The sequence below is a fragment of the Anas platyrhynchos genome, chromosome 1, assembly GCF_047663525.1.
Source record: "Anas platyrhynchos isolate ZD024472 breed Pekin duck chromosome 1, IASCAAS_PekinDuck_T2T, whole genome shotgun sequence".
Lineage (NCBI taxonomy): Eukaryota > Metazoa > Chordata > Aves > Anseriformes > Anatidae > Anas > Anas platyrhynchos.
This window is the reverse complement of record NC_092587.1, coordinates 80,007,181-80,031,704: the sequence shown is the minus strand read 5'-3', so window position 1 is coordinate 80,031,704 and position 24,524 is coordinate 80,007,181. Positions and strand designations below refer to the sequence as shown.

General features: G+C 45.4%; 2 protein-coding genes across 2 annotated transcripts; one reads left to right on the top strand and one right to left on the bottom strand.

Moving 5' to 3' along the window:
• Nucleotides 1-977: 977 nt before the first annotated feature.
• On the bottom strand, nt 978-5,828 carry M6PR (mannose-6-phosphate receptor, cation dependent). The gene is made up of 7 exons (XM_027449882.3): nt 5,671-5,828; nt 4,863-5,036; nt 4,473-4,645; nt 4,279-4,388; nt 3,946-4,076; nt 3,285-3,411; nt 978-2,715 (listed from the first exon to the last, which is right to left on the bottom strand). Exons 2-7 carry the CDS (start codon nt 5,033-5,035, stop codon nt 2,593-2,595), a joined length of 837 nt encoding a protein of 278 aa, XP_027305683.1. The 5' UTR covers nt 5,036; nt 5,671-5,828; the 3' UTR covers nt 978-2,592.
• A 2,963-nt stretch (nt 5,829-8,791) lies between these two features.
• On the top strand, nt 8,792-20,471 carry KLRG1 (killer cell lectin like receptor G1). Its single transcript, XM_021267454.4, has 6 exons — nt 8,792-9,345; nt 9,450-9,656; nt 15,794-15,886; nt 16,626-16,777; nt 18,703-18,806; nt 19,788-20,471. Exons 2-6 carry the CDS (start codon nt 9,539-9,541, stop codon nt 19,897-19,899), a joined length of 579 nt encoding a protein of 192 aa, XP_021123129.1. The 5' UTR covers nt 8,792-9,345; nt 9,450-9,538; the 3' UTR covers nt 19,900-20,471.
• The last annotated feature ends 4,053 nt before the right edge of the window (nt 20,472-24,524 follow it).

Here is a 24,524-nt window from a genome sequence, read left to right as displayed (position 1 = left end):
TTTTAAGGACCAAATCCAGAAGTTTTGTGACACTTCAGCAAAAGCAAAACTGTGGGCAGTTGTTTTCTTCCAGCACATCTGCTTTAAAAAAGGAAAAAAAAAACACTCTACAAAGCATGAAGATGTAAGTGTCCCCTACAGCCACATACCTGAAAGCAAGATTTAAAAAAAAAAAAAAAAGCTTTTCTATTTTCAGAAGTTTCATATGCGTACTTGAGTGAAATGCAAGAATGTTCTGTCTGAAAAACACCTACTATTGTAGGAGAGCTGTAATTGCATGGGGGAAGGCCTAAGGGCCTAAGTAAGAAAACCTGAGAGATCTTTGGAATGGGCTCTTTATTGACTCATCAGAAAAAGAGGGGGAAGTGCTCAGAAGATGCTACAATGTGGAGGCAACTTCTGATCTTTAATTAACACAGGCCCAAAGGAAGCTGCCTGATAACGCTTTTCAGCCTAAATAGAGGGGGGGGGATGGTGTGCACGCACAGATGGGGGGAGTTTAGAACTTCTAACAGTAAAGGAAAGCTGCCACAAACCATTTTATTTAGCAGGCTGACTGTGACAAAACTCATGTTTAGTTTAACCCTCAGCAGGGTAGGCAGCCATGTATATTACTAGCTGCCTTTGAGGACTGGATTTATTTCAGTGAAATGGAAACATTTCACATTATTTCATGTTCAGTGTTCTTAATAAAAAAAAATGCTTGTTCAGGCTTTACAAGTCTGGCTGCTTTATAACTTTTATATCAGATAATTGAGAAGAGAAACAACAAGAACTTTGATTCTTATTGTTTCAGAAAAATATAGGGAATTTTTCTCCTCTGTAACTCCATGAGCTTCTAAAGTTTCAGTCCGAAAGGTGTGTATAACCTGAGGAGACAGTCGGGGCACAAGACAGCAGATACTGAAGACCCTTTGCCCTTAGCTAACAAAGGTGGCCTGGTACTAAAGAAACCTATTACCAGCGTAACACTCCAGCAGGTTTTTTTGGTCATTTTATTTTTGAAAGTTGTGTTTTGTACAAAAAAAATACCTTACACACCACCATGAAAAACAGTAACAACAGGCTTAGTGACTTCCTATTTTTTCAATGTTATGAGAAAGACTGAGACCATAACAAAAATCAAAGACAGCAGGAATTGTTTGTCCACTCAACCCAGCAAGAGAGCAGGGTGCCTCTTTTGCCCATCCTGCCACTGTTCAGTCTGCTTTGGCAGTACACAAATATACAAACCTTGCCTGTGCTAAAAGCAGAAGTGGCTTGCTCATTCACAGTCTCCACCCTCAAGACTGAAGATGGTTCTCTGCCAACCCATAATATGGCAGAATAGGATTGTGTAGAGTCTAGCTCCTCACATCGAAGGCAATTAGGAACCAGGTGCCAAGTTCCTAAAGGCTCCAATTAAGCCTTAAAAATTAGCTGTACCTACTTTTCACTAGTGCCCAAGGGGAAGGTTCTCTCTCACTCCCAGCCAGCAGCAGCATGCAAGTACCATTTGCACAGGGCAAGTATCTTTAGCCTGGTTTTGGACCCTGCTTACAGGGACAATGGTTTAATCAAAGCTGATGCTGTAAGCACAGGCATCCCTGAACACAGTTTTGAATGCGTTGGCATTTTTACCCTTGGCTTCCATGGTTCCTTTATCAGTTTTGGTAGCTTCACAGGAAAGCCCTTTGCCAAACAAGGAACTGTAGTGTGTAAGGGAATTCGGACAGTAACTGAGCTATGTGGGCAGTTAGCCTCAGACAGACTTGTAACAGAACTCAAGCGGCAGCTACCTCTGACCTTCCTATTTTCCCTTGATGACCATTTCACTTTCAGCAAATGCCCCTTTTACTTAGCAGGACATCATTGCCTTTTGATTCTCACTGATAGAGAAGACTGACAATATTTCAGCTGAACTGGAAAGTCATGAGACTGTATTGGATTCCTATATTTTTTTTTTTTTTTAGCATTGTCCCTCTCAGGTTTGAGAGGATGGCATATGCATACCTTGATATCTGTTGTAAGAAATGGGCACGTACTTTTACATGCATTTCCATTAGGAAAAAGGACTGCAGGGGTGCCAATGCCTCTTCCATCCTCAACAAGTCCGGCATAGAGCACTCTGTGCAGGTTATGCTGGCAGAAACTGTGTGTAACAGTGCAGAAGCTACAAAAGCTGAAAATGCATTCAAAGAAAAAAAATAAAAATCCAGTGTCTTACAGATCCTGTAAACCTTAGGAGGAAAAAAGAAAGACCCCCTCCCCTACAGCCTCTGCTGTTTTAACCCACTGCCTCCTTTCCCTTTCTACACCTATCCATGGCTCTTTTTTATTCCTCTGACTAATCTTTTATTCCTGAGTCTTCTCAGCTCTCAGCACTTGCCCCCCCCCCAGCTCTGCTGCATTTTTGAAGAAAAGCAGCATTACATTCATAAGCCACATGATCAGGGACCAGTGCTGTTCACACACAGAGGCATCCATGAGATTTGACATACCAGAGGCAGCAAAAGCAAATCGTAGAAAGAAAACCAGAAGTGAGAGAAGAACTGGCTGGGAAGCATCCGATTAACCAAGCGCTGGGGAGGAGAGTTCGGTGTTGAGAGCCCATCACATGGGTAGCAAGTGGTCATCCCGTTCTTCGGACTCCTCACCCAGCTGGTCATCGCCCACACCACGGTACGCAGCCGGTGCGTTTCGGGGCTTAGATCGACAGACAAAGTCGCAGCCGTCCTGCAAGCACAGGTTATTGCACTGGAGTCAGACTGCGCAGGCTCAGCAGCTCCTGGTTTGCTATGGGACCACTCCCACCCCACTGTTACCTGGGGCAGGTCCACAGAACACTGCCTGGGCAAGAGGCACATACATGCAGATACCCTAGTCAATCCTGACAGTTTGTTAGCTCTGGAGTAGGACATGGAACCAATTAACAGGATGCAGCAACACTGAGACACACGTGGAGGATAAGCAGCTATGCCTAAGGTGACCAAGGAATGGTTTCACATAACCCGACACAAACATTTCACAGCTCCCAGCTTGACATTCCTACCTGAAAACCGCTAACCACAATGAGCAGCAGGGATCCAGCCTCAGCAAGGAGTCAGTCAGTAATGCCCTCCCTCTGCCCCCTCCCCTCCACACTCCAAAAAAAATAACCTCTCCTTCTGCCACAGGGCGCACTGTGGCAGGTCTACCACCCAAGTAATACAGTCCATGAAGACAAGGAAGCTACCATTTTACCATTCTCTCTTATCCTAACACACAGGCCTAGACTGCAAATACACAGACAGATTTTCACTCACCGCCACCAAATTGCCCAGATCTTGCCAGAAGGCAAAGTGAGGAAACTGCTCCATGCCCTTGGCTCCCACTACAAGGCGCTGGAAGAGGAACCCACCAACAATGTAGACTGCAATTACCGAGGCAAATCTGGAGGGCAGAATTAAAAGTCAGAGCTCAGAAAATCCTACAATTTCTTCCAAGCCAGTTACTTGTCTCAGGTTGGCACTGGGGGAAGTAGCTGAGCACCACTTAAAGAAGTGATCTGTTTAGCAAGACCACACTAGAAAAGGTCTCCAAAGTATTGATCTGGTAGTATCTTCCAGGAGCATTACATAAAGTAGTGCCCCAAAGCACAAACACAGGAAATGAAGAGTCAAGACTCCTAGTCTGAATTTCCAGCTCCGGAAAAGAGCTGCTGTACAGTTCCAGGATGTCACACCTTCCACGTTTCAGTGCACAAATCTGTAAACTATGACGGGGGACGTCTGCAGGGAACAGAGCAGCTCCGCAGCATTGTGCCTTATGCTACAGCTTGTCTACAAAGCTCAGAGGCACACTCACATTCAACAGTAGCCATGGGCAGGTATATTACAACGGCCTTGACTAGTATAACACTTGCTGCTTTTCTAAATGGCCTTGGAGATTACGGCCCAAACACGAACGGCTCTTCCAGTGACTCACGTGATTAGTAGAATGGAGCCAACGCTGAGGTGGGAATCCTCAGCTGGACAAGCCACACTGCTGTCCATCTCAAAGAGGTAGAAACAGTCCTGCTCCTTTTCACGCTCCTCCGAAACAATGCTGAATGAGCTCTGCAATTTAGGAAAAGTCAAATCACTTGAAAATACACCCAGGCAAGCTGAACTTTACCAGAAAGCAGTTTTATCACTGTTGGTACAACTATGCAACAGCCTTGGAGAACAGAAGAAAACCTCACTGCCTCCTCAAGGCCCTTCTGTTATAAGGAATGTCTGAGCGCCTCCTGCTCCTCTCCCACCTCACGCTGTCACTCACCGCCATAACTCCCCGCTTGCAAGAAATCATTATCACAGCTCTTCTCTTCTCACCACTGCAGTGCGTACCATATGAATCACCCCCCTTATAAATCAGCATGATCCAGTCACCTGCCAAGAGAGAAAGAATATAGGTTGCAAATCCAGACCCATAGGCTAAAGATACCAAGTAAGAGATACTGCACATGGCCTTACTTCCATTGAAGACCTGGGTTTCATTGATTCTTCCTACCACCGTAGTCTTTCCAGTCTTTCTATCCCTTTGTATTAAGCCAGCAAAATCATGTGAGCTGTCATTGACCTGCCTGCACACCCTGAACTGGTAGGTGTAGTTTTCTGTTTCGCTTATCTCCACAGTTGCATTAAACCTGCAGCAGAGAGAAGACAGAACAGACAGCCCGCTGAATGACAACGAGTAGGGCTCAAAGCAGATAACACTCAAGACCTGGGAAGCCAGTCACAGCCCACACTAATGGCAGAGCCCGTCCTGAAGTCTGACCCCAAATTCTTCTCTCCGCCTGACCTTAACTTGGGCACGGTGCAATCCCAAGGCCCACAGCAAGCTGACACGTGCCCATACTGTACCTCATTTGGCTCAGGGGTTCCAGTTTCTTCAGCAGGGCTTTTTCCATTTGTGACTCACTGCTCTCATCACCGACCACATCGCAGCTCTGCTCTTTTGATGGCTCAGTCCCCACACCAACAGCAAGTGCCATGAAGACCACCAGCACAGCAGAGGTATGGCAGGGCGAGGACATCCTGGGTACACACCGCAAAGAACAGAGGGGATTAACCATTTCACCCCCCTGCAAACTAACTGCAGAGTCACAGAGTCAATCACTGGCCACTTCCTCAATCCTGACTGCAAAAAGGAGAAGTAGAAGTCTAGAAACACTTCACAGCTCCCGAGAGACACCAAATCCTAACCTTTTTTACTCAAGCACAAGTCACGAGGACTCTCTGAGATCCTTTTCTGAATTTTGCCTCGGGACCGCACGAACGTTTGCTGCTGAGCCTGTTAATTAGCATCGATTCAGCCACAGCAGAGCCCAGCAGGCTGAACGCTGGCACGGGTTTCAGCCACGAGCCGCTGCTCTTTATCTCACCCCCCTGAGCAGCCAGTCAGCAAGCAATGATTTACCAGGCCTCTCACCAACCCCCTCTGCATCTCCTGTGCAAACAGCTTGCGGGGAAGAGCCGCCGCGGCCCGCCAGGCTGCCTGCTCGCGCCCCTTAACCCCAGCAACCACGTTACGATCCTCGAGCTGACAACTCGTGACCCGCGCCCCAGGGCCCAGCAGCGCCCCGCCTCGCCTCGCCGCTGCCTCCCTCGGGCCCGCGCCGCTCGGGCCCGCGCCGCGCTGCCCCGCGCCTCCCCGCCCCGCCGCACCCACCTGCCGCCGCCCCGAGCCCGGCGAGCCCCCAGCAGGCGCGGGGCGACGGCGCGGAGCAGGCCCCGGCCCCGCCCGCGGAGCGCCTTCCCCCTCCGCCGCCCGGCTCCTCTCTGCCGCCCCGCCGGCCGGAAGCAGGAAGCGCCCCGAGCACCCGGCGCTCCTCCGACCAATGGGAACCCGCGGACGACCTCTCAGCGAATGGGAAACGCGGAGGGAAGCCCCGCCCACCAGCGGAGCGGCTCCGGCCGTGCCAATGGGCGGTGAGCACCGCCTCCGGAGCGCCCGCCCACTGCTCCCGCTCCGCCAATGGCCGCGGGGGAGCGCGGCGGGGCGCGGGCGCGGCTCGGCCAATGGCGGCGGAGCGCGGGCCGGGAGCCGCCCCCGGGCTGTGAGGGAGCCTTGGGGGGGAGGGGCGGGGTGAGGGCGGCCCCCGCTGCGCGCGGCCCCCGGCAGCGGCGTCACCGACACCGAGCCCCGCCCCCAGCCCCTGAGCGCCCCCAGGGACGGGGTCGCTCGCCCTGAGGGCTCGCGGTCTCCCTGCCGGGCTTCGTCCTTCCGTCGTTCCTCAGCTTCCCCTTGTGTAGGGGTTTCTGGGCCGGGTGTCAGAAAGTTGCGTCTTGTTGTAAAAGCAGTTACCTCAAAACACTGCCCCCATTCTCTTATCTCCCAGACCCGAGTCTCAAGGTTTACCCTGCAAACCCTCTATTGACACGAACTGCCAGACCATTCTTTTGCAAGATGCAAGAACTGCATGTATATACGCTAACCACTCCGCTTCTCTTGGGACTTGTGGTTATACAAGGGTGTGTAAGACAGGCAGTCACATTGCACCACGTTGTTCCATATTGACACGAATCAAATGAACAAACTTCACACTGGGCGACCCGTCCCAGTGCCTGACTGCTCCTTCTGAGCAGAAATGTCTCCTCACTGCCAACCTGAACCTCCCCTGGCACACCTTGAGGCCAGTCCCTCTGGTCCTATCACTAGTTACCTGTGAGAAGAGGCTGACCCCCAGCTCCCCACACCTTCCTTTCAGGCAGCTGTAGAGAGCAATGAGGTCTCCCCTGAGCCTCCTCTTCTCCAGGCTGAACAAGCCCAGCTCCCTCAGCTGCTCCTCACAGGACTTGTTCTCCAGACCCCTCACCAGCTTTGTTGTCCTTCTCTGGACACGCAGAAGCACCTCGATGTCCTTCTTGTAGCGAGGGGCCCAAAACTGCACACAGCACTCGAGGTGCGGCCTCACCAGAGCAGAGCACAGGGGCACAATCACCTCCTGCTCCTGCTGGCTGCACTATTTCTCATACAGGCCAGGATGCTGTTGGCCTTCTTGGCCACCTGGGCACACTGCTGGCTCAGCTGTTGCAAATTTTGGCGCTACAGCAGAATTCCAGGCCCAGCATTAGGTTGGTGGGCTTGAACGTCTTGAGTGGGATTAATAAAGCTACAAATGGTCTGATATTGGACTATTTAAAGGGCACTTGCCCCCACTGCGATGGTAAGAGTCCAGGTTCCACGGCTCTGTTTTTAGAAGGAACAACTGAGGCTTTTGTCTTTTAGTAAGAAATGCTGGATTTAGTGAATTTGTAAACATGCTAGAGAAGTCACTTGTTTGAGAGGATTGTGGGGACTCCCCTATGGCATGATGCTTCAGCAGTGCAGAATTAGGTAGAAGCATTGTGGGCTCCTGCAAAACCGATCGATGTAGTCTGGCTGTGATTTGTACCCTACGGCTGATTCTGCTGGGAGCATGGCAGACAGCTCAGCTGCATCAGTCATATTGATTTACATGCACAGTTGGATATTAACAGTGTTATCTGCATATGCTGCAGTTTGGTCAGTTCCCCTCTATTTCTTCTCCAAGCTAAGAACTCAGTTTACTGATATCTGAAGGAAAATGTTAAAACACATCAAAACAGAGCTCCTAATTCTTCCCCACAAGCCTTCACGTAACAACAAATAACTCCATCTTCCTTCTCATACTGGCCCAACGAGCAGCAAGCCAGTGCCTTTGACCACAACTTCCTCTTCTTGGTCTGGGCATTTCAGCAGTGTCTGAATCTTGGTGGTTTCTTTCCACTCACACTTTATATTCCCAGCTAAACTCTCAGAATGACTGTAGCAAATTCTCCCTCTCTGGGCTCGTCAGTTCTCTTTACACTTCTCTAATATCCATTGAAAACACCCAGGAGAGCTTCCCTCTTGTGCTACTCTGCTGTGTTCTGCCTTCCCCCTCCTCTCAAGTACAGACTGCTTGTCTTGCAATCTAAAGGCTCAATGCGGAAACCCATTATTGGAAGGAATCTCATGGGTGCAATCTGCCATCCTTAGAGGGAAGTGTGTGATGGAGAGATTTGCAGAAATAGCCAGTTCATACCTTCCCAAGCATGTGCTTTCTCACAAATAGTTCACAGCGCTCTGTATCAAATTAAGCATCTTCCCAGACAACTGCTTCTCAAATTTACAGCATGTCACTAGGACAGGGAGCAAACATTCCTGCCCTAGAACTAAAAAGCATGGGAAAGCCCTTTGTTGCCACTGCCTGGGCAGTTCTTGTAAATGAACTGTACCAGTGAGGAAGGTGTACATCCCAAGCCTGGCAAACATCCCCAGTCTCAGTGTGAGGTGGAGGAGTTCATCTGGATCAAGACAAAAGTCAGACAGCCATGCAACTAAGAGGTTTCTCAGCTTGCTAGAAGCATCAGTACTCCCCACCATTCTCACCAATGGTCAGTCTTCAGTATTTCATAAGAGAACCTTCCTTTCCTTTTATCTCTGATCACAGAGTCACAGAATGGATCAGGTTGAAAGTGACCTCTGGGAGATCGTTTGGTCCGACCCCATTTTGCTCAAGCAGGGCCACCCACAGCAGGTTGCTCAGGACCATGTCTGAGCAGTGTTTGACCATCTCCAAAGGGGAAGACTCCATAACCTCTCTGGGCAAGCTGTGCCAGTGCTCCATCACCCTCACAGTAAGGACGTGTTTCCTGATGTTCAGAGGAACCTCCTGTGTTTCTGTTTGTGTCCATTGCCCCTTGTCCTGTCACAGGGCACCACTGAAAAGAGCCTGGCTCTGTCCTCTCTGCACCCTCCCTTCAGGTATCTTACATTTTATATGTTGATGAGATCCCGCTGAGCCTTCTCTTTAACATGGTGCTCAGTCCCAGCTCTCTCAGCCTTTCCTCAAGTGTGAGATGTTCGGTAGTCATTTTAACAGTCTTCACTAGCTTAATTTCTCTCTTGTACTAATGCTGTTGAGATGTTAACTGTTGAGGGTCTTGAAGGATGTCAGCTCTCAATGCCAGCCTGTTTCTCAAGCACATTTGCCCTGGGTGGTGGCTATAGAAACGAGTTCCTTGTCAAAGCGTCCAAAACTCATAAGGCTTCATTCTCAAAAAATCATGTGCTGTGCACTTCTATTTCCCTTTTGACAGCTGTCGGGCTGCCAGTTTGTGGTAGCCATTGCTTATCTGCCCACTGGTATTTTTAACCTTGTACTGTCCCTATCCACCTGCTTCTGTCCTGAGAGGCAACTCTTAAGATCTGCACACTTTCTCACAATTACTACCACAGTGCAATCAAAGCCTCTTTCATTGGCGACACTTCGAAACTCATGAACTTTGTGATTAATCACCTCTTCCACTCAATGCGGCTCTTAAGACAACTCTCAAGAGGGTAGGAAATGAAACGTGTTGCATTTACATCGCTCACCATTCTGGTGTAAATTTGGTTATTTTGCACAGCTTTGCAACTTCACATTTTTTGTCTTCTGAATGTAGCCTCAAGTTTCCTGTTTCACGGGCGTTGAACCCTAGCAGTCAGCAGCCTGTTCGAAACACATCTTGTCCTACGCACTCTTTGCTTTGGCATGGAGGGAAGCAGATCAGATACTTCTACAACAGAAACAAGCGAGGAAATAATCTATACTTCCGTCAAATTCTCTGCAACTCCTTCTCCAAGAGACAAAGCTGGACAGGAAAGGAGAGGTAAGGAAGCTCGATGAGGTAGGACAGCAAAGGATTTTACTTCTAGCAGAAGCAGGATCTAATAAATCAGCAAGCAACTCCCTGGTTTTGAGTACCAGCTCATGGTACTGTTGTTTTGATTTTAAAATTACCTGAATATTTTACAGTGATAAAAGCCAATGTGTTGTTCCCTATCCTCCCTCCATCAGACGCCTTACTGTGTCTATTACTGGACGTTCAACCCAGGCATCCCTTTCTCTGAAAGAAGTTTCCACTTTTCAAGTTGTCTGCTTGTCAGCAATAAGAGGTTGTCAGCAACAGTTCTTTGAATAGCAAACGAGATGTGGGTACAGATAAATTATGGGTGTATGCTAATCAGAGATCAGAGACAGAAGAGGCAGATGAGATCATCCAGACTCTCTCCAATGGGTCTCTGCAGGATTCTTGTCATAATTTTTTCCTATGTTTTCTCTGTTCTAGTTTTACATACTGCCCACTGAGAAAATTTCCAGCTTTCCCCCAGAGACAGTCCTGCAGGGCAGTTTACTATCAGGAAGATTTTCTTAGTACTTTCCTTAAGTTTCTCTTTCCTCACTTCTGCTCCATTCTCTCTGTTTAGCCCTGGCAAATGTCATACTTAGCAATTTCTCTGCCCATTTAGTTGAGATATCTCACCTTATAAAAGTGAAGTTTTGCATTGGTAGTATTTTTTTTTATAAATGCCTCCTTCCCGTAAGCTGATTGCTTTTAAACTAAATGCCTATGTGTATGGGTGAGTCGTGTTGTATTGGCTGCAACACTACTGGTTGACCTTAGATTTTTTCAGAGCCGTTAAAAACAGCAAAGGAAGCTCTTTGGGATAGGATTTCTATGCCATGCTCAGAATAACCATGTATATCTGTAGTTGTTACTATTGCCTCAACATTTGCTTCCTTCTAGAAACAAAGTCAGCACAGAACCCCCTCCCAAGTTCACATCTGGTAGTGTCACTCCATCTGCTTGGAAGGCAATCTCGATTTTGCATATTCTTTTGTTAGAAAACACATTGTCTGATGCACTGGAAAATACAGGGACATCCTTTCATTCCCTGCCTTTTGTGTTCACTCCTACCCCGTCGGAGGTGGGGATTCTAGGGTGCTGTGGTGAGATGTTTGCAGTTTTCCTTTTAATATTCCTCCTGTCCAAATTGCTTTATGTATCTTTATCTTTTTAAACTAAAACCAGAAGGCCTGAAAAAAGCTGATCTTTGAACAGAAATTCTATGCGTAATATTTCATTATTTTCCAGCTGTCTTCTGTATGCAAGGAGTTCCTAATGAGAGAAGTTTAAGTAACTTTTCTTTAGAAGACCTTTATTTTCAGCTCTCTCTACATCTCACTCTGCCTGCCCCCATCACTTTTGAGAGATGTGCTCTCAGGTTTTTATCTCTATTTTTAAATGCACATCTGTCACCTCTGTCACCCAGTGTCTGAGGTGTATCACAGGTGCACAGATAGTCTTCTGGCCAACCAAAGGGTATTGGCTCACATAGACTCCCCCAAAATGACAGTTACTCTAGATTTGTCCTCTCTGTCTGCCAGACAGCCTGAAATATTTCACACTAGCAAAATACCAGTCCAGCAGTCACTTAAAACAGTGGTTACCCTATGTGACTTGCTTGTAGTAACAGCAAGTAACCAGCTCTGTACCCTCGTTTCTTACATCCTCCTCTCTGGCACCACATAGTCACATTGCTCCCATACTGACATAGGCAGTAGCTGAGGGGATCTATCTGGGACAACACCATGACATTCCTCAGATTGGCCTAGAAGACATGAATTATAAAATGCTAACAACTATCAGTTTTTGAACTGAATCTGGACTCCCAAACCTAAAAATAGTAGGTCACATTGCGCGCAGATGAATGCAGTGTATCACACTCGTCTCTTCAGAGCTCTCATAGACCTAGCTGGGTGTTTTTTATTCTAGAAAGCTATAGCATTGTATATTTACACTAAATTTCCACCAGGTAACCTCTTCCTTCCCTCAGGGAATCTCTTCCACAGTTCACCAGACAGCTACGTGTAAATATGTCTGGATGTTCCACTTTTCAAACTCATCTCAGCTACTTCTCTCTTCCTCTTCTACAAAAGCTTCATGTGGTATTTCCAGTGGTTGAGGATCAAGCACAAACACTTGAACCTGGTTTAAAAAGGCGGGACTGCAGGAACACCTTTCTGCAAGCAGTAAATGTCCTGATTTATGAAAAATGTTATTCTATTTCCCTGGGTTGATCATTACAATTCAAGGGAGGCTCAAATTGAGCTTGAATGCTTCAGTATGACCTGCCCCCTTCACTTTATTTTTATTTTTTTTATCTGAAAATTATTTAATGGCATAACTTTTTGTTTTACAATCTCAAGTGAATTATCTGGTTCTGGTCATGGAAGTGCTCTGGGATTTTGTTTTTATGCTGATTTGCTGAATCAAGTCAGTTTGTTTTTGCTGCAGTTGGTTTGAAACAATAGAGGATGAACTGCTCTATTCATTGCCAGTAGGCACCAGCTCATATGCCCACTGCTGACATTTAAGAATTAACTGTTTCACTGACTGTCATCCCAATAGCTTTGTCCTGAGAGCAGTTTTCCCTAAAATCAGAAACAGTGATTTGGAGGATGCAGGAGATGTCTTCCTTGAGAGGCAACAGAGGAAGGAAAACAGAAGTGCAAATGCTCAGTTTCTCCAAGCATGTGGTCTCTGAATTATGTTTCAACAGATATTTATTCTATTTTGCTTATTTTTTAGCTGTAAACTTGCCCAGAGAGGAGGTGGGAGATCTTCAAAAGCTGTTTGGACATGGTCCTGGGCAACCTGCTATAGGTGTCCCTGCTTGAGTGGGAAGGTTGGACCCTATGAACTCCAGAGATCTCTTCCAACATCAACTGTTCTATGCTTCTGCGATCTGCAGAGAAGCTCCACCTTACGCCTTAACCTTAGGCTGACTCCATTCTCTTGAGAATTAATTTGATTATTTGATTGACTGATAAAAACTATGTCACCAGAAGTACAAAGGTGACCTTAGAAGAGGAATAGAGAGCAGGCAGAGAGAACAGGACTGAATTCAAGTTTTTCAGTTCTCTCATTGTCCTCCCATATGCAAAGTTAATAGACATTCTGTATTTTGTAAGTGAAAAAGACATATTTTCTTTAATTTTGATTATTTTAAAATAAATACATATTTTTTAACTACAAGTGAAGCAGCTAGAATATCCTGCAAATCCATGTAATCAAAAATAGAATAGAATAGAATAGTTCAATTGGAAGGGACCTTCAAAGATCATCTAGTCCAACTGTTCCAGACTGACTAGCTTCAAGAAGTGCTACAGAACTTTTGTCGCAGGAAAGATCTCTTTACCAGAAGGATGATGCTTAGAACAAACTCCCTCATACCCTCCTTGGTTACCCTGGAAACTTCTTTTAGCTAAAACCACAGGTCTAAACATACTGCGATAAAACAGAAACAGGTTTTAAAAACAGTGAGTCTGAAAACCTCTCTAAGACTAAAATAAATTAATAGAAGCAGGACACCAACAGATTTGAGGACAGAACACAGTAATGGTCTATCACGATAGGTAATATTTTCCTGAGAATGGCTAATAGACAACAGGGGTTTAGCAGCAAGCTAAATATGTAGTGAGAGGTCCCTAGAACAAATTCTTTGCCTTCCTGAAGTTTCGCGTTAATCTGCCAGAGTTTATGATCTTGTCTATTTTCTTTATTTGGACTTTCAATGCTGAAACCAGGTATTCTTGTTTTTCAGCTTCTGTTTTAGCACTGGAGTTCTTTGTGTTTTCTGCAGTATTTTGGATATGTGATATGATATGTGTTTGTTTTCAGCCTCCACCAAGGGATCCTATAAGAAGTCTCTCCTACTGAAGTCTCCCCTAAAGAACCAGTATTTTGTTCTTTTAGCTGTGCCTTTTAATTTCTCTTTGACAAAATGCCTCATTTGCCTGTAGTATCCTATTTTGAAATTGTTATACCAGAGTGTTCTCCCTCCACTCCTGTTGAGTCTTGGTACATTTATGGTCACTGTGACAGAGAAACTGCTGGATGGATCCATGGTAAGCCAGGGCCTGTACACTGCTCAGGGCAGACACAAGCTGCTTCTATTTTTGAGTGTCTCCCAGCTTGCCACTCTGTTAGGCAGTTATTGATGGTGACAAAACATTTAGTCTCTGTGCCAGGCTCTGACATTTGTTTAATTTAATTTGATTTAATATGAAATTGATGCCTGTCATTGTCACTGTGCTTCCTTCACTGTTGCTCTGATTTTTTTTTTCCTCCTAATTCATGACTGCTATCACCATCCTTGTCTGGCAATGTGTAGTACAATTTTCACCCTATTTATTTAGTAGTATTTGCCTGATCTGTGGGGTTCCTGTTACTGTTACCCCATTAATGCAGTTGTTTTATTAACCTGCTTTCACTTTAATTTTACTTGAATGGAGAACAGCCTCTTATTCCTTAGACTACTGGCATCTTCTAGGAGCAAAAATATGTTTCTTTGGATTGTGTGACACAACCAAACACCTGAGATTTCATGAGCTTGCTGGGGAGATTGCAACTGGGTTTGCATAGAAGGCTCTAATTCTACTAGAAAAGGTTGTGGTATATAATCTTAAGAGAGAAGCACAGGAAAATCTTGTATTCCTCAACATCAGTAACTGTTATTTGCCTGTTGAGTGCTTCTTAGAACGTCTTGTTGTTTATACAGCTATCAAATTGAATTTAATATAAAAAAGCAAATCAATTCCCACCTGCAGCTCTGCCATGGTATTAAATACGGGCCTCTCCTCAACCTGGGAGATTAGATTTTAGTGTTGAGATCTCAAATGCCTTATAGAAAGAGAATATCTCTTGGGGCAAACACAACTCTGGAACACGACAGTAGGAAATCAAGGTGTAGACTGGAAGTTGCCTGTTCTTTCTATACGCAGACAGATCTCTCTCAGTCCTCTAGATTGAAATCCCTCCCCACCCTTTGAAGGGAAGTTGTTGTAGACTAGGGTGGAGGCTTCACTAAGTAGTCTCCCTCTGCCAGTGACGGCGGGTGAGCAATGGATGGTGGCAATGAAAATGTGGAGAGGCACAGAGAGGTCTTCGAGGCTGGTCCTCCCGTCCTGCTGCCCCACAGAGAGAGATGTGGACGAGCGTGTAGGATTGACTTGGGAGTGTCCTGGGATGGCGTAACACAACTGTGTATCTAAGCTTGTGAACAGGATGCTGAGGTTAAACCTGTCACTTTTGCTGAGACAGCTGTGGGAAAGGTCTTGTTGTTTGCACATAAGCGGGAACATGGCAGACGTGGCTGTACAGCTCTGTGTTTCCGCCTCGAACTTCAACACTGAGGCAGGAGCATGTTTGCTGGAGGTGACCCTTGGTGACTCAAAGTCTTCTGCCAGCATGACATGCCACTCACCTGCTGGCTTGGGCCAGGAGCTTCCACTCCTGGCATCACCCACCACACCGCAGCTCCTGTGGACAGGGAACAGAGCCCCGTAAGGTGCCTGGCCCAGCCTGCCACACCATTTCCACCAGGGGAGATGGCGATGGGGGTGCAGCCAGATTCAGCTGTCCAGGTCATCAGGAAAATCTCTGAATATGAGCCAGGTGAAAGGCTTGCCTGGGAATTTGGTCTTCAGGCCAGAGTCTGGGTCAGTTGGCTCTGTGGCCAGACAGGCGCTGTGGCCAGACAGAGCTGTGGCTGACCTGGAGACCTCCTGAGCTTCTGGGCTTTATGGGACTCCTGGGCTGATGGGCATTGGTGGGAGGAGGTCCCAGAGGCCTTTTAGTGCTCTTATGGCCCTAGCAGCAATGTACAGAGTGTAGGCACTCACTCCTGAAGACCCAGAGCACGGGTGTATTACTAAATGACGGGTGGAAAAGTCTTGCAGTACATCCCGTCTCTTTCTTTTGTGGTGACAATATGCAACACATCAAAACATATCAAACATATCAAACCTCTCTGTTGTACCTATGTGTTGGGACAGGGATGCTCTACATGTAAATAGCGCAGTTTCTTACGGAAATGCCCAGGACACAAGCAAACTATCCCAAAACACCATCAATTTTTGTGTTGGTCCTATTCATCGTGGTTCTTCTTTTCTCTTTTACAGCTCCCTGTCTGAGGTCAGTGGTTGTGCCAGGCTTGGCTATAAGCTTTGGGATACTGAGCATCTCCCTAGCGATTGCTTTGATTTGGAAGATGAGTAAGTGCACAAAGACATGCTGGTGGTGAGCAACCAAGAGCAAAGGACTGGAGACTCATCTAAGCACAGGAGATCAGATCCTGAACCCATTATATTATACGGGGTTAAACCAGAAGCTGTTCTATGTTTCTACCACCTTGATGTACCTACTGCTTATTGAGAATATTCTGAAGAGTACATGTCTTACGCAGACCCTAGGCTACCCATCTCAGACACTGTGGCAAAGAACAAAGAAACATACTGAATGTTTTTTGTAGACCTGTCTGCTGTACTTAGGATGAACTGTAAAACATAAGAAGTGTAACACATTTGCATGTACACAAAAGGTGCTAAACCATGTAGGAGAGTTGACTGCCTCATAAAATCCATTCACCCGATGTGTGACACAACAATATTGTGCCCACAGAATGACGTCATTTTCTTCCCTTATGTTTTGCACACCCAGAGTGTATTTTCCTTTCAGATAACCAGTTTTGGTTCTGAGGTAACTGAGTAGCTCAGGGGAAAACCAAGGGGTGGAAGAGTTACACCAGCATTAGAGTGCACAGGACACACGCGCATGGAAAATGCACAGAGGGTCTGAACTTCTGTGTTCACGTTTTTAGACATTTATTCTGTTTTGTGATTTGTGCATTGCTTTTATCCAGGAGAGTTGTTTTTCAGTAGGCACTTGCAAGCAAGTGCCTTTCTGTTTGTTGATTAATGGTAGAGAAAGACTGGTATTTTAATTCTTTTGCAGATGATTCCTACCCACACTGCCCTGAGCAGTGGATAGCCTACAGAGGGAGCTGCTACTCCTTCTCCAAGGAGAAGAAAGATTGGCATTCCAGCCAGGAATCCTGCTGGGCACAAGGAGCTCATCTCCTGGTAATCAGCGATACCAGTGAAATGGTAATGTTTTTTTGTATTCTTTGAGGACCTTCCATTTCCTTGCAGGTATCTCAGTGATTAACATCCAGGCAGTGCTGTCACTCTGGCAATATTTTGGTTTAAAGGCCAGCAAGCCTTTAAACTATAATACTTGCACTATAATGCTGCAGTGCACTTGTGGTTTCAGTATATACCTAATAAGCTCCCAGCAAGCCAAGAAGCAGAGGGGGAGGGGGGGAGGGAAAGGAGAAGTGAGGGTCACTGTAAGCTACTCAGAATCATCCTAGGAGGGAAGGTGGGAGACTGCCTTTTCCACTGTCCCACACCACCTACCTCCTAGCCCCAAAAGGCCAATATGAATAATTACAGGAAAAGATTGTGGCACTGTGCAATCTCCGCTCATTACTTACAAACCAGTACATCACTACACTTCAGAAACACTTCTTTTTCCAAGTGTCTTTTGCAAAACCTATACCTTTCATTCCTGCAACCACTCCAGCTCCTTCTGCTCAGTCACCCCTGCCACAATCTGTGTTCATGCACAGATACTTCCTTCTCAGTCTGTTTTCAATGCTGACTTCCTCTCTCTCACAAAAAACAATAACAACAAAAAAAACACACCTCAGTTGTGCTGGTGTGATTTTCCATCAAGTGCTCACTGGTGACAGGTGCATCTACTAAAGAAATGGGCAGAGCCTCACTAGGGAAGCGAGGCATACCTGCACAAGTAGAGCAGAAGTACTTGATTTTGTTCTGTGCAGACCAGAACTTATTAGCTCATGTCCAATGAACGTTGACAGCCTCCAGTGCATGGATGAAAGTTGCATTGTGCGATGTGTTCTGTAGTGGCTTACAAGGCTAGGTGTCTTCAGGTCTGGGCATATGTATCAGGCTCTCAGGCAAATCTTGGCTCCTTGGGAAACACTCATCTTTCCCAAATTACTTATTTCTGTGCATGAAGAAAGCCTCTCTGTTGCTTTCTCAGTACTGTCTCTACCACCAGAGTATAATCCATTATCCCTCTGAAGACTTCCCCACATAAGTAAGACTTTCCTAGCTGTCTGGTTATAAATACCCTATTTTGCACTGTTCCCGCCCCGCCCTTTACCAGGGAAACACTTTTTTAGCACTTTAGCAAGCCACCTTTGTTACTGAAATGTCTGGAAATGGCTATGAAAATGTCTGCTCTGAAGCTTTTTTATGGCAGCAGGAGATAAGGATGGGGCCCAGTCATGCTACTGAATGGTTGCTTTTGCTGGGTTTTATTGCAAATGTGGAGAAGACAAAATCCCCTCTCTCTCTCTTTCTATCTCCCTCTCCCTCCCCCTCCCCCCCTCCTTTTTTTTTTTTTTTTTGAGGATGGTGTTTACTTCGGGGTGAGTTTCTATTGCAGGCTTCAACTTATAACAGTAGACTGGAGTTAAAGGTTAGGCAGAAGGAAATGAACATTGAAAACATGTAGGAGGAAGGTTCATATCAAATTGTAATGAGCTTTAGTTCTGAGCTCTTCTCACAGATCTGTTGGTGCCTGCACTTCCTGCCCTGACCAGATTTTACCTTTAATTGTTAATACGTTGCATTATCTAGCTAGCTATATGGGAGAGCATTAGTGTTAATACTAGTAGCATACATTCCTACGTAAAGCTCTGTGTAGGGTACACCAGAAGACTGTGGTGCATTTGATTCACATATATTGCCCTGAAATGTGAAAGCACACTTACTTCCTTGTGAGTATACACTTAGTTGTTACTCCAGGCATGATTTTTGGGGCTGATCTCCCTGATGAGCCTGACTATCTTAGCAGATGTGAAGAAGCAGTATTGTGGACCACATAAGGAACAGTCGAGTGAGAGGATGTATTTTGCTGTCTGTTCTCTTGACTTATCCTTACCTCCATTTTCAGGCTGACTCTTATTAGTCTCTTTATAATTCATCACCGTTTCTAGAACCTGTTCAAGAGTATTCAAACAGCATGTTTCTGGATTGGACTGAGGAAGACCACAGGCCCTGACTGGATTTGGGAAGATGGCTCTATACTCAATGGCACCCAGTGAGTTTAATTCTGTTTTCAAAAGAACAGTGCTAAATCAGATTCCCCAGTGTTTCAGAATATCTACAGTTCCTGTGCCAGATACTGTCTGCCTGGGCACATTTTCTTTTTACCATTACCTGTATGTCACTGAACTCAAAAAAAAGCCTACTTTTTACTGCCCTGCACCTTGTAAAGTAATGTACTTATGAAAAGGAAGGCTAATATTAGTATCTCCTTTTCTGCTTCCTGCAAGCTGCTCAGACCAAGGGCGATTCACCTGCACTGCCTACACAGTTGCTCAGTCAAAAAAAGCATACAGTCCATCTTGTCTTACTGCTTTGAGCTAATTTACACCCATTTTGCCAATTGCTGGTGTCATTAAATGGGTGCAAGGACCCAGTCCTTCACTGTTTTGCTGCGCCAACTCAATTCAGAAACTTATTTTTGGCACACTCTTCACTTATACAAAACTCAGCATTGTGCATGTGGCAAAACACTATGATTTGGTCCAGTGCCTTTGCCTTGCCCTTTCCTTTTTATAGCAAACAACACAATGAGTTATTCTCTAACACTTCTCCTGCAAGGAAGTTTGTCCAAGATCATGCTGTCAGTACACTAAGCACTTGGATTAGTTCTTTCCTTAAATCTAGTTTACTGTTCTTGCAGACTTCTTGAAGGTAAACAAATTTCCATGAAACTCTCAGCACTGCTGTTCTTATGCTGGTGGACATCACTGTCATTGCAGACTATCATGTTTATGTTCAGTTCTGAGTTAGGTTCCACAATGGTAAAATGACTTAGATGTGTAAACTCCAAGGAGGAATGTTTTCTTTTTTTGGTGTACATTTTGTTCTGTAATAGCTGTCCATTGGAGGTTGGGTTTTGTCACTTCCTTCTCTGTGCTCCACCCTTCAAAATCAGAGCTTTTTCTTCCATGCCTCTTGGGGATAATCTCAGCATTTTCTCTCAGACTCATTTTTGTTCCATGTCTCTTTGCAGAGTCCTGTCTAACAGCCCCGTGCAACAGTGTGCTGTCCTCATACGGGATCTCTTTCAGGCCTCCAGCTGTGAATTTTCTGCTGCATGGATTTGTGAGAAATCTCTTAGATAAATCCCTTGTACATTTTAATCTCACAACTGCCTCATCACTGGTACAAGTGGATCACTGTCCTGCGAGCCAAAGCTCCATGCAAGACTGAGGTCTGTTCCTTGCTCTAACAAATGTGCTTTGCAAGGACAGGTTTGCTGCCCTTAAGGGTGAGTTATCCTCAGTGCTAGACCCATTTCTAGTCCACATCTGTTGGTTTAGTGATGTTTGGGACCAGATGAGACCTGGCACTTATCCCCTGTTTTTTCTTATTATTTTCAATACCATTTTTTGTAACAATAGAGGCTGGGTCTTCAGATCTCTGGAGGCAAGCTGGCCATTTTTCTTCACTCTCGAGCATCAGATTTCATTTCCATTCCCTGCATCTCCATTGTATGGTGCCAGCAGGATGAGGAAAACAGAACCTGCTATTCACGGTCAGTAGCATAAAACAGACTCCTTCCAGTGGCAGCCTCTCATTTTGCATCCCAGTGTTACGAACAGGAGAGAAGAGGGTGAAAGGAAACTACAACTTGTGTGAATCCAGCAGTGAAAATAAACATCCAGTACCATACTGGACCAAATATACAAATGTATATTCATGTCTTTGCTTCTCTCAGTTGGAAGAAACCACCTACACACCATGTTTTATAGGCCAACTTCAACCAAATTAGTCAAGAGCCTAGACTTCTGGAGTCAAAGGAATGCAGTTAATAGTGTGTTGTTATTGAATCAACCAAGAACATATTTCTTTTTCCACCTCTGGAGATTCATACTGCAGAGAGAGGAAGCAGTGGACAAATCCCTGCTACAAGTGTTCAGGTGACATAGCACAGACAGGCTAAGAATGGGACAGCATAAAACCACGGCAAACATTAACGCTGGGACAGTAGGTTGTATTACCACACACCTGAAAAATTCTTTTTTTCACCCAGAGATTTTGTTTCAACAAAGGAAGATAAATGTTATTAGTTTCCACTTTATCCTATTTCTCCTCATATATTTGTATCATATTTCAGTTTACTATTATCAGTTTATCTCTTGGCTTGGGATTGCAGTTTATAGTCTAACTGCAGTCAGAGCAGTTACTCAGACTGGACTGCCTGATGGCAGGGTTGTGAGCAAAATGTCTGCTGTTGACAGCCTGTGAGTTTGACTGTACATGTCCAACAGGTCTGGTGCATACGGGTAGGCATACACTGCTCGGCCTCTGTGAGTGGTCTCTGGAGCACATGTAGCAGCTGTGGCCTGTTCTGAACATCTGCCTCACTGTGCATATGTGACACAGTGTGCATGTGAGCGTCTCCATGGGGATTTCCCAAATACCAAGTAGCAAACCTCGGCAAGCAGCAAGTTAGTGGTAGATGTCTTGAGGTGCACATTTGGTCGGGGAGAGATCTAAACGTGCTACATACTGCGTGCTAAATGTAAGGACAAGGAGGGCACTCTGGGTAGCAGGAGGTGGAGGGGTGAAAAGGACATGTATCGGGAGATGAGGCTGAGGAGACAAGTGTGGAGGAGTGGTAGAAATTAAGAGATAATGAAAGCAAAGAACCAGGCAGCATGGTGTAGGGCAGGGAAGGACTAGAGAGAAAGTAATTAACTCAAGCACTGGAGATTTCATCTGAAACTGTGAGATTAAATGTTCAGTAGGGGGATTGCAAATAATTTGGCAGTGATTGTTAATGGGATTGTTACTGCTACACCACATGTAAATAAGCATTACAAACAGCAGTGTAATCACAGAGAAAACAGAAACAAGATGTAGTTTCCAAAAAGAAAATTGCTGTTTCCCTTCAGCAATTGTATTTTATATATATATATATTGAATTGTCCTTGCATCACCTGGTTGAAAGGAGCAGTTTAATACAGTTTTGAGCAATCCAGTTGCAATGCAGCAGGAAATTCCTGACAATGCCATATACAGAATGCTTTCAATTGCGTATCCCCGGGTATGTGAAGTTTGACATTTATAGAGGGTGTAACACATGGAGAATTCAGGGCAAATTAAAATGAAAATGCAGACTTTAGTATAGACAGATAAGGGGATGTCTGCTGAGACTCATAAGGAGTTCACAGAGCTGGGGGGATTAAGTTGGGAATGTTCCCAGCAAGGGTAGGCCTGCTTTTCAGTAACCATATCTGTAATGGTCAGACCTGAGGAAGCTGGAAGAAAACATCAGTGTTTTAAGCAGCAGAGTGGGAGCTAAAAACCTTGAGTTTTCACCTCAGATTCTCTGGGTTATTGTGGGTGAGTGATTTTGTCAGTGCCAACGTCCATTCAGCTATCAAAAGAAGATACTGTCCTCCCTGGCTCTCAGAAAGTTGTCAGGACCTGTGAAATAATGCTAGAGACTTTGCCTGCATTGTCAAAATGCTGGTAGCATTTACAGGAAGAACCCTAACAGCTACTTTACCCAGTGAAGAAACAGCTACTCGCATTATCACAGTGCCTATTCGTGAGGTGAGCATGACTCTGAGCTTGCCTAGTTTATCATACAGATACTGCAACAGCTTTGCTTCTCCTAGGATTTTACATTGCAGTGCATGCTAAACTATTTTACTAATCAGCTCTTCAAACATGGCCTCTCATTCTCGTCCCAAAGAGATGCTCAAGAAATGTAAAATAAATTAATGGATCAGGTTGCCTTAGAAGTGGGCCATACTTTGGAAGGAAGCGATTTTCAGTTAGGGATTTTACTGTTTTAGTGATGCAATTGTCTCCTCTCTGGGTTCAAATTTTCCCAGTACTGAAAGGATTTGAAGCAAGTATATTTATTTCTGTGAAAACCAGTTGAACAAATGTCTTTGCAACAGCTTTTTATCTTCTGCCTAGAGCATGTTTATATAACTGACCAATACATACTAATTTTGTTGGAAGTATGTTCTTCTTGTATGAACACTGTAAGCAGTAATGAATGACTGATAAATGGTAAATTATCCATCCTAAGAGGTTTATAAGATTTTGCTTAACAAGGTCATGGGAGACCCGATCTAGCATTGGCAACAACCCAGATTTAAGTGAAAGGATGGTCTAGACAACTTCCAGAGCTCCCTTCCAATCAGCACTTCAGTGATGTTATCAGTGAATGCAGCTTGATTCCTGCTTCAGATACAGGATACCAACTGCTGGTTTTGCATAATTGAAGCTTCCCTGTCACTTTCAGCTACACCAAACAATAGAACCTCAGATTCACTGCAAGAAATGCAGGGAAGATATCATTAAAACACATTCCCCTAATAAATAGGCTAACACTTTTCAGGAGTTTTCTTTTATTTTGCATTTAATCAGTTTAAACCATTGCAAAGTATCATCTTCTTTTACTACCCAAGTGCAAATCCTCCTCTCTGCAGGTGAGGCAAGTTTTCCTGGGTTACTTAAGAAAAGTAGGGCAGGCAGAGCAACCCTAAGGCACCAGATGGAGAAGGCAGAGCACAAGCTTGGGCTGTGTTTCTTTTCTGAAGTCCCCAGGGAACTTAGACATGAACTACTGCCCTCTTTTCTTCCCATACGGGTTGCTGCAGGGCAGAATGAGATCCCTAATAAATGTTTGTTCTCTCACTAAACTTGGATTTCTTAACTCCAAACTTCCTCAGCATAGCAAACTTACAATGATAGTAGGAGAGGGAAAGGACGGACAGATAACTGATTTATCCTTTTACCCTTTTCATTCTCCAAATTATGTTTTCATCCTCTAACATAGATGTCTACTCTTTGGAGCTTGGCTTAGGACTATGAATAAGACAGATATCCTACTGCTGCTTGCAAGGGTAATAATTACCAGAGCTATTGATCCTCCTGTTGCAGACCAAAGTAACCATGGTAGAAATAATGGTTAAGAAGAAATTTCCTCTTAGGATACAACACTACCCATCACGCTGCGTTACATAGTGAAACCAGGAAGGACTCCACCAAACAGCAATAACTTGATTTATTTGTCCCAATAAGTTGACCTGGAACAAGAACCAGCATAGACAAAGCAAGACCCAGGCCATGTTATATTCTGCTGTGTGAGGGCAGCTGCTGCTCTGGGGGCCTGGTTAATGTGTTACATGCTGTTACTGGGTTGAACTTTTGGCAGCTTTCTATCATGTTACTGACAATGGTACGGTGAAGGTCAGACTATCTCTGAAGATTTGATTGTCCAGTTGATCTCTGGCCCCTTTTCCTGGCATTAGCTGCGGTGGGACCAGGAATGGAGAGCACAAGAGACCAGGGTGGGTGGAAGGGAAATGTTTTCACAGTTTGCACTCCCATCTTTCAGACCCTGTGGGACTGGCCTGCTTGTCCTGCTTGTAGATGGGGGTTTGGCACACCCACTCTTGCTTCCTCAGCACTTGCTCAACCTCCTGCTCCCAGTTCCAAGCAAATCATCTCTCCTGCAGGAGCCTCCAGCATCAGAGCCATGGCCAGCTGGGAGCCCTGCCAGAAGTGGAGGCCTTCCTCTTACCCTCTGGTGTTAACCCTTCTTTTCGTTAGCTATCACCCTTCCTCCTCCATCGCCTGCTGCTCTGCCCTGAAGAGACAGCTCCCGCCTGCTGGGCACTCTCCCCTCCCTCTTCCCCCAGCACCTGGCCTTCTGCCTGGGCTTGGAGCAGCCAGTTTCAGCTCCTCCTTGCAAGCCTCTCCCATTTCCGGACAGGCCCTG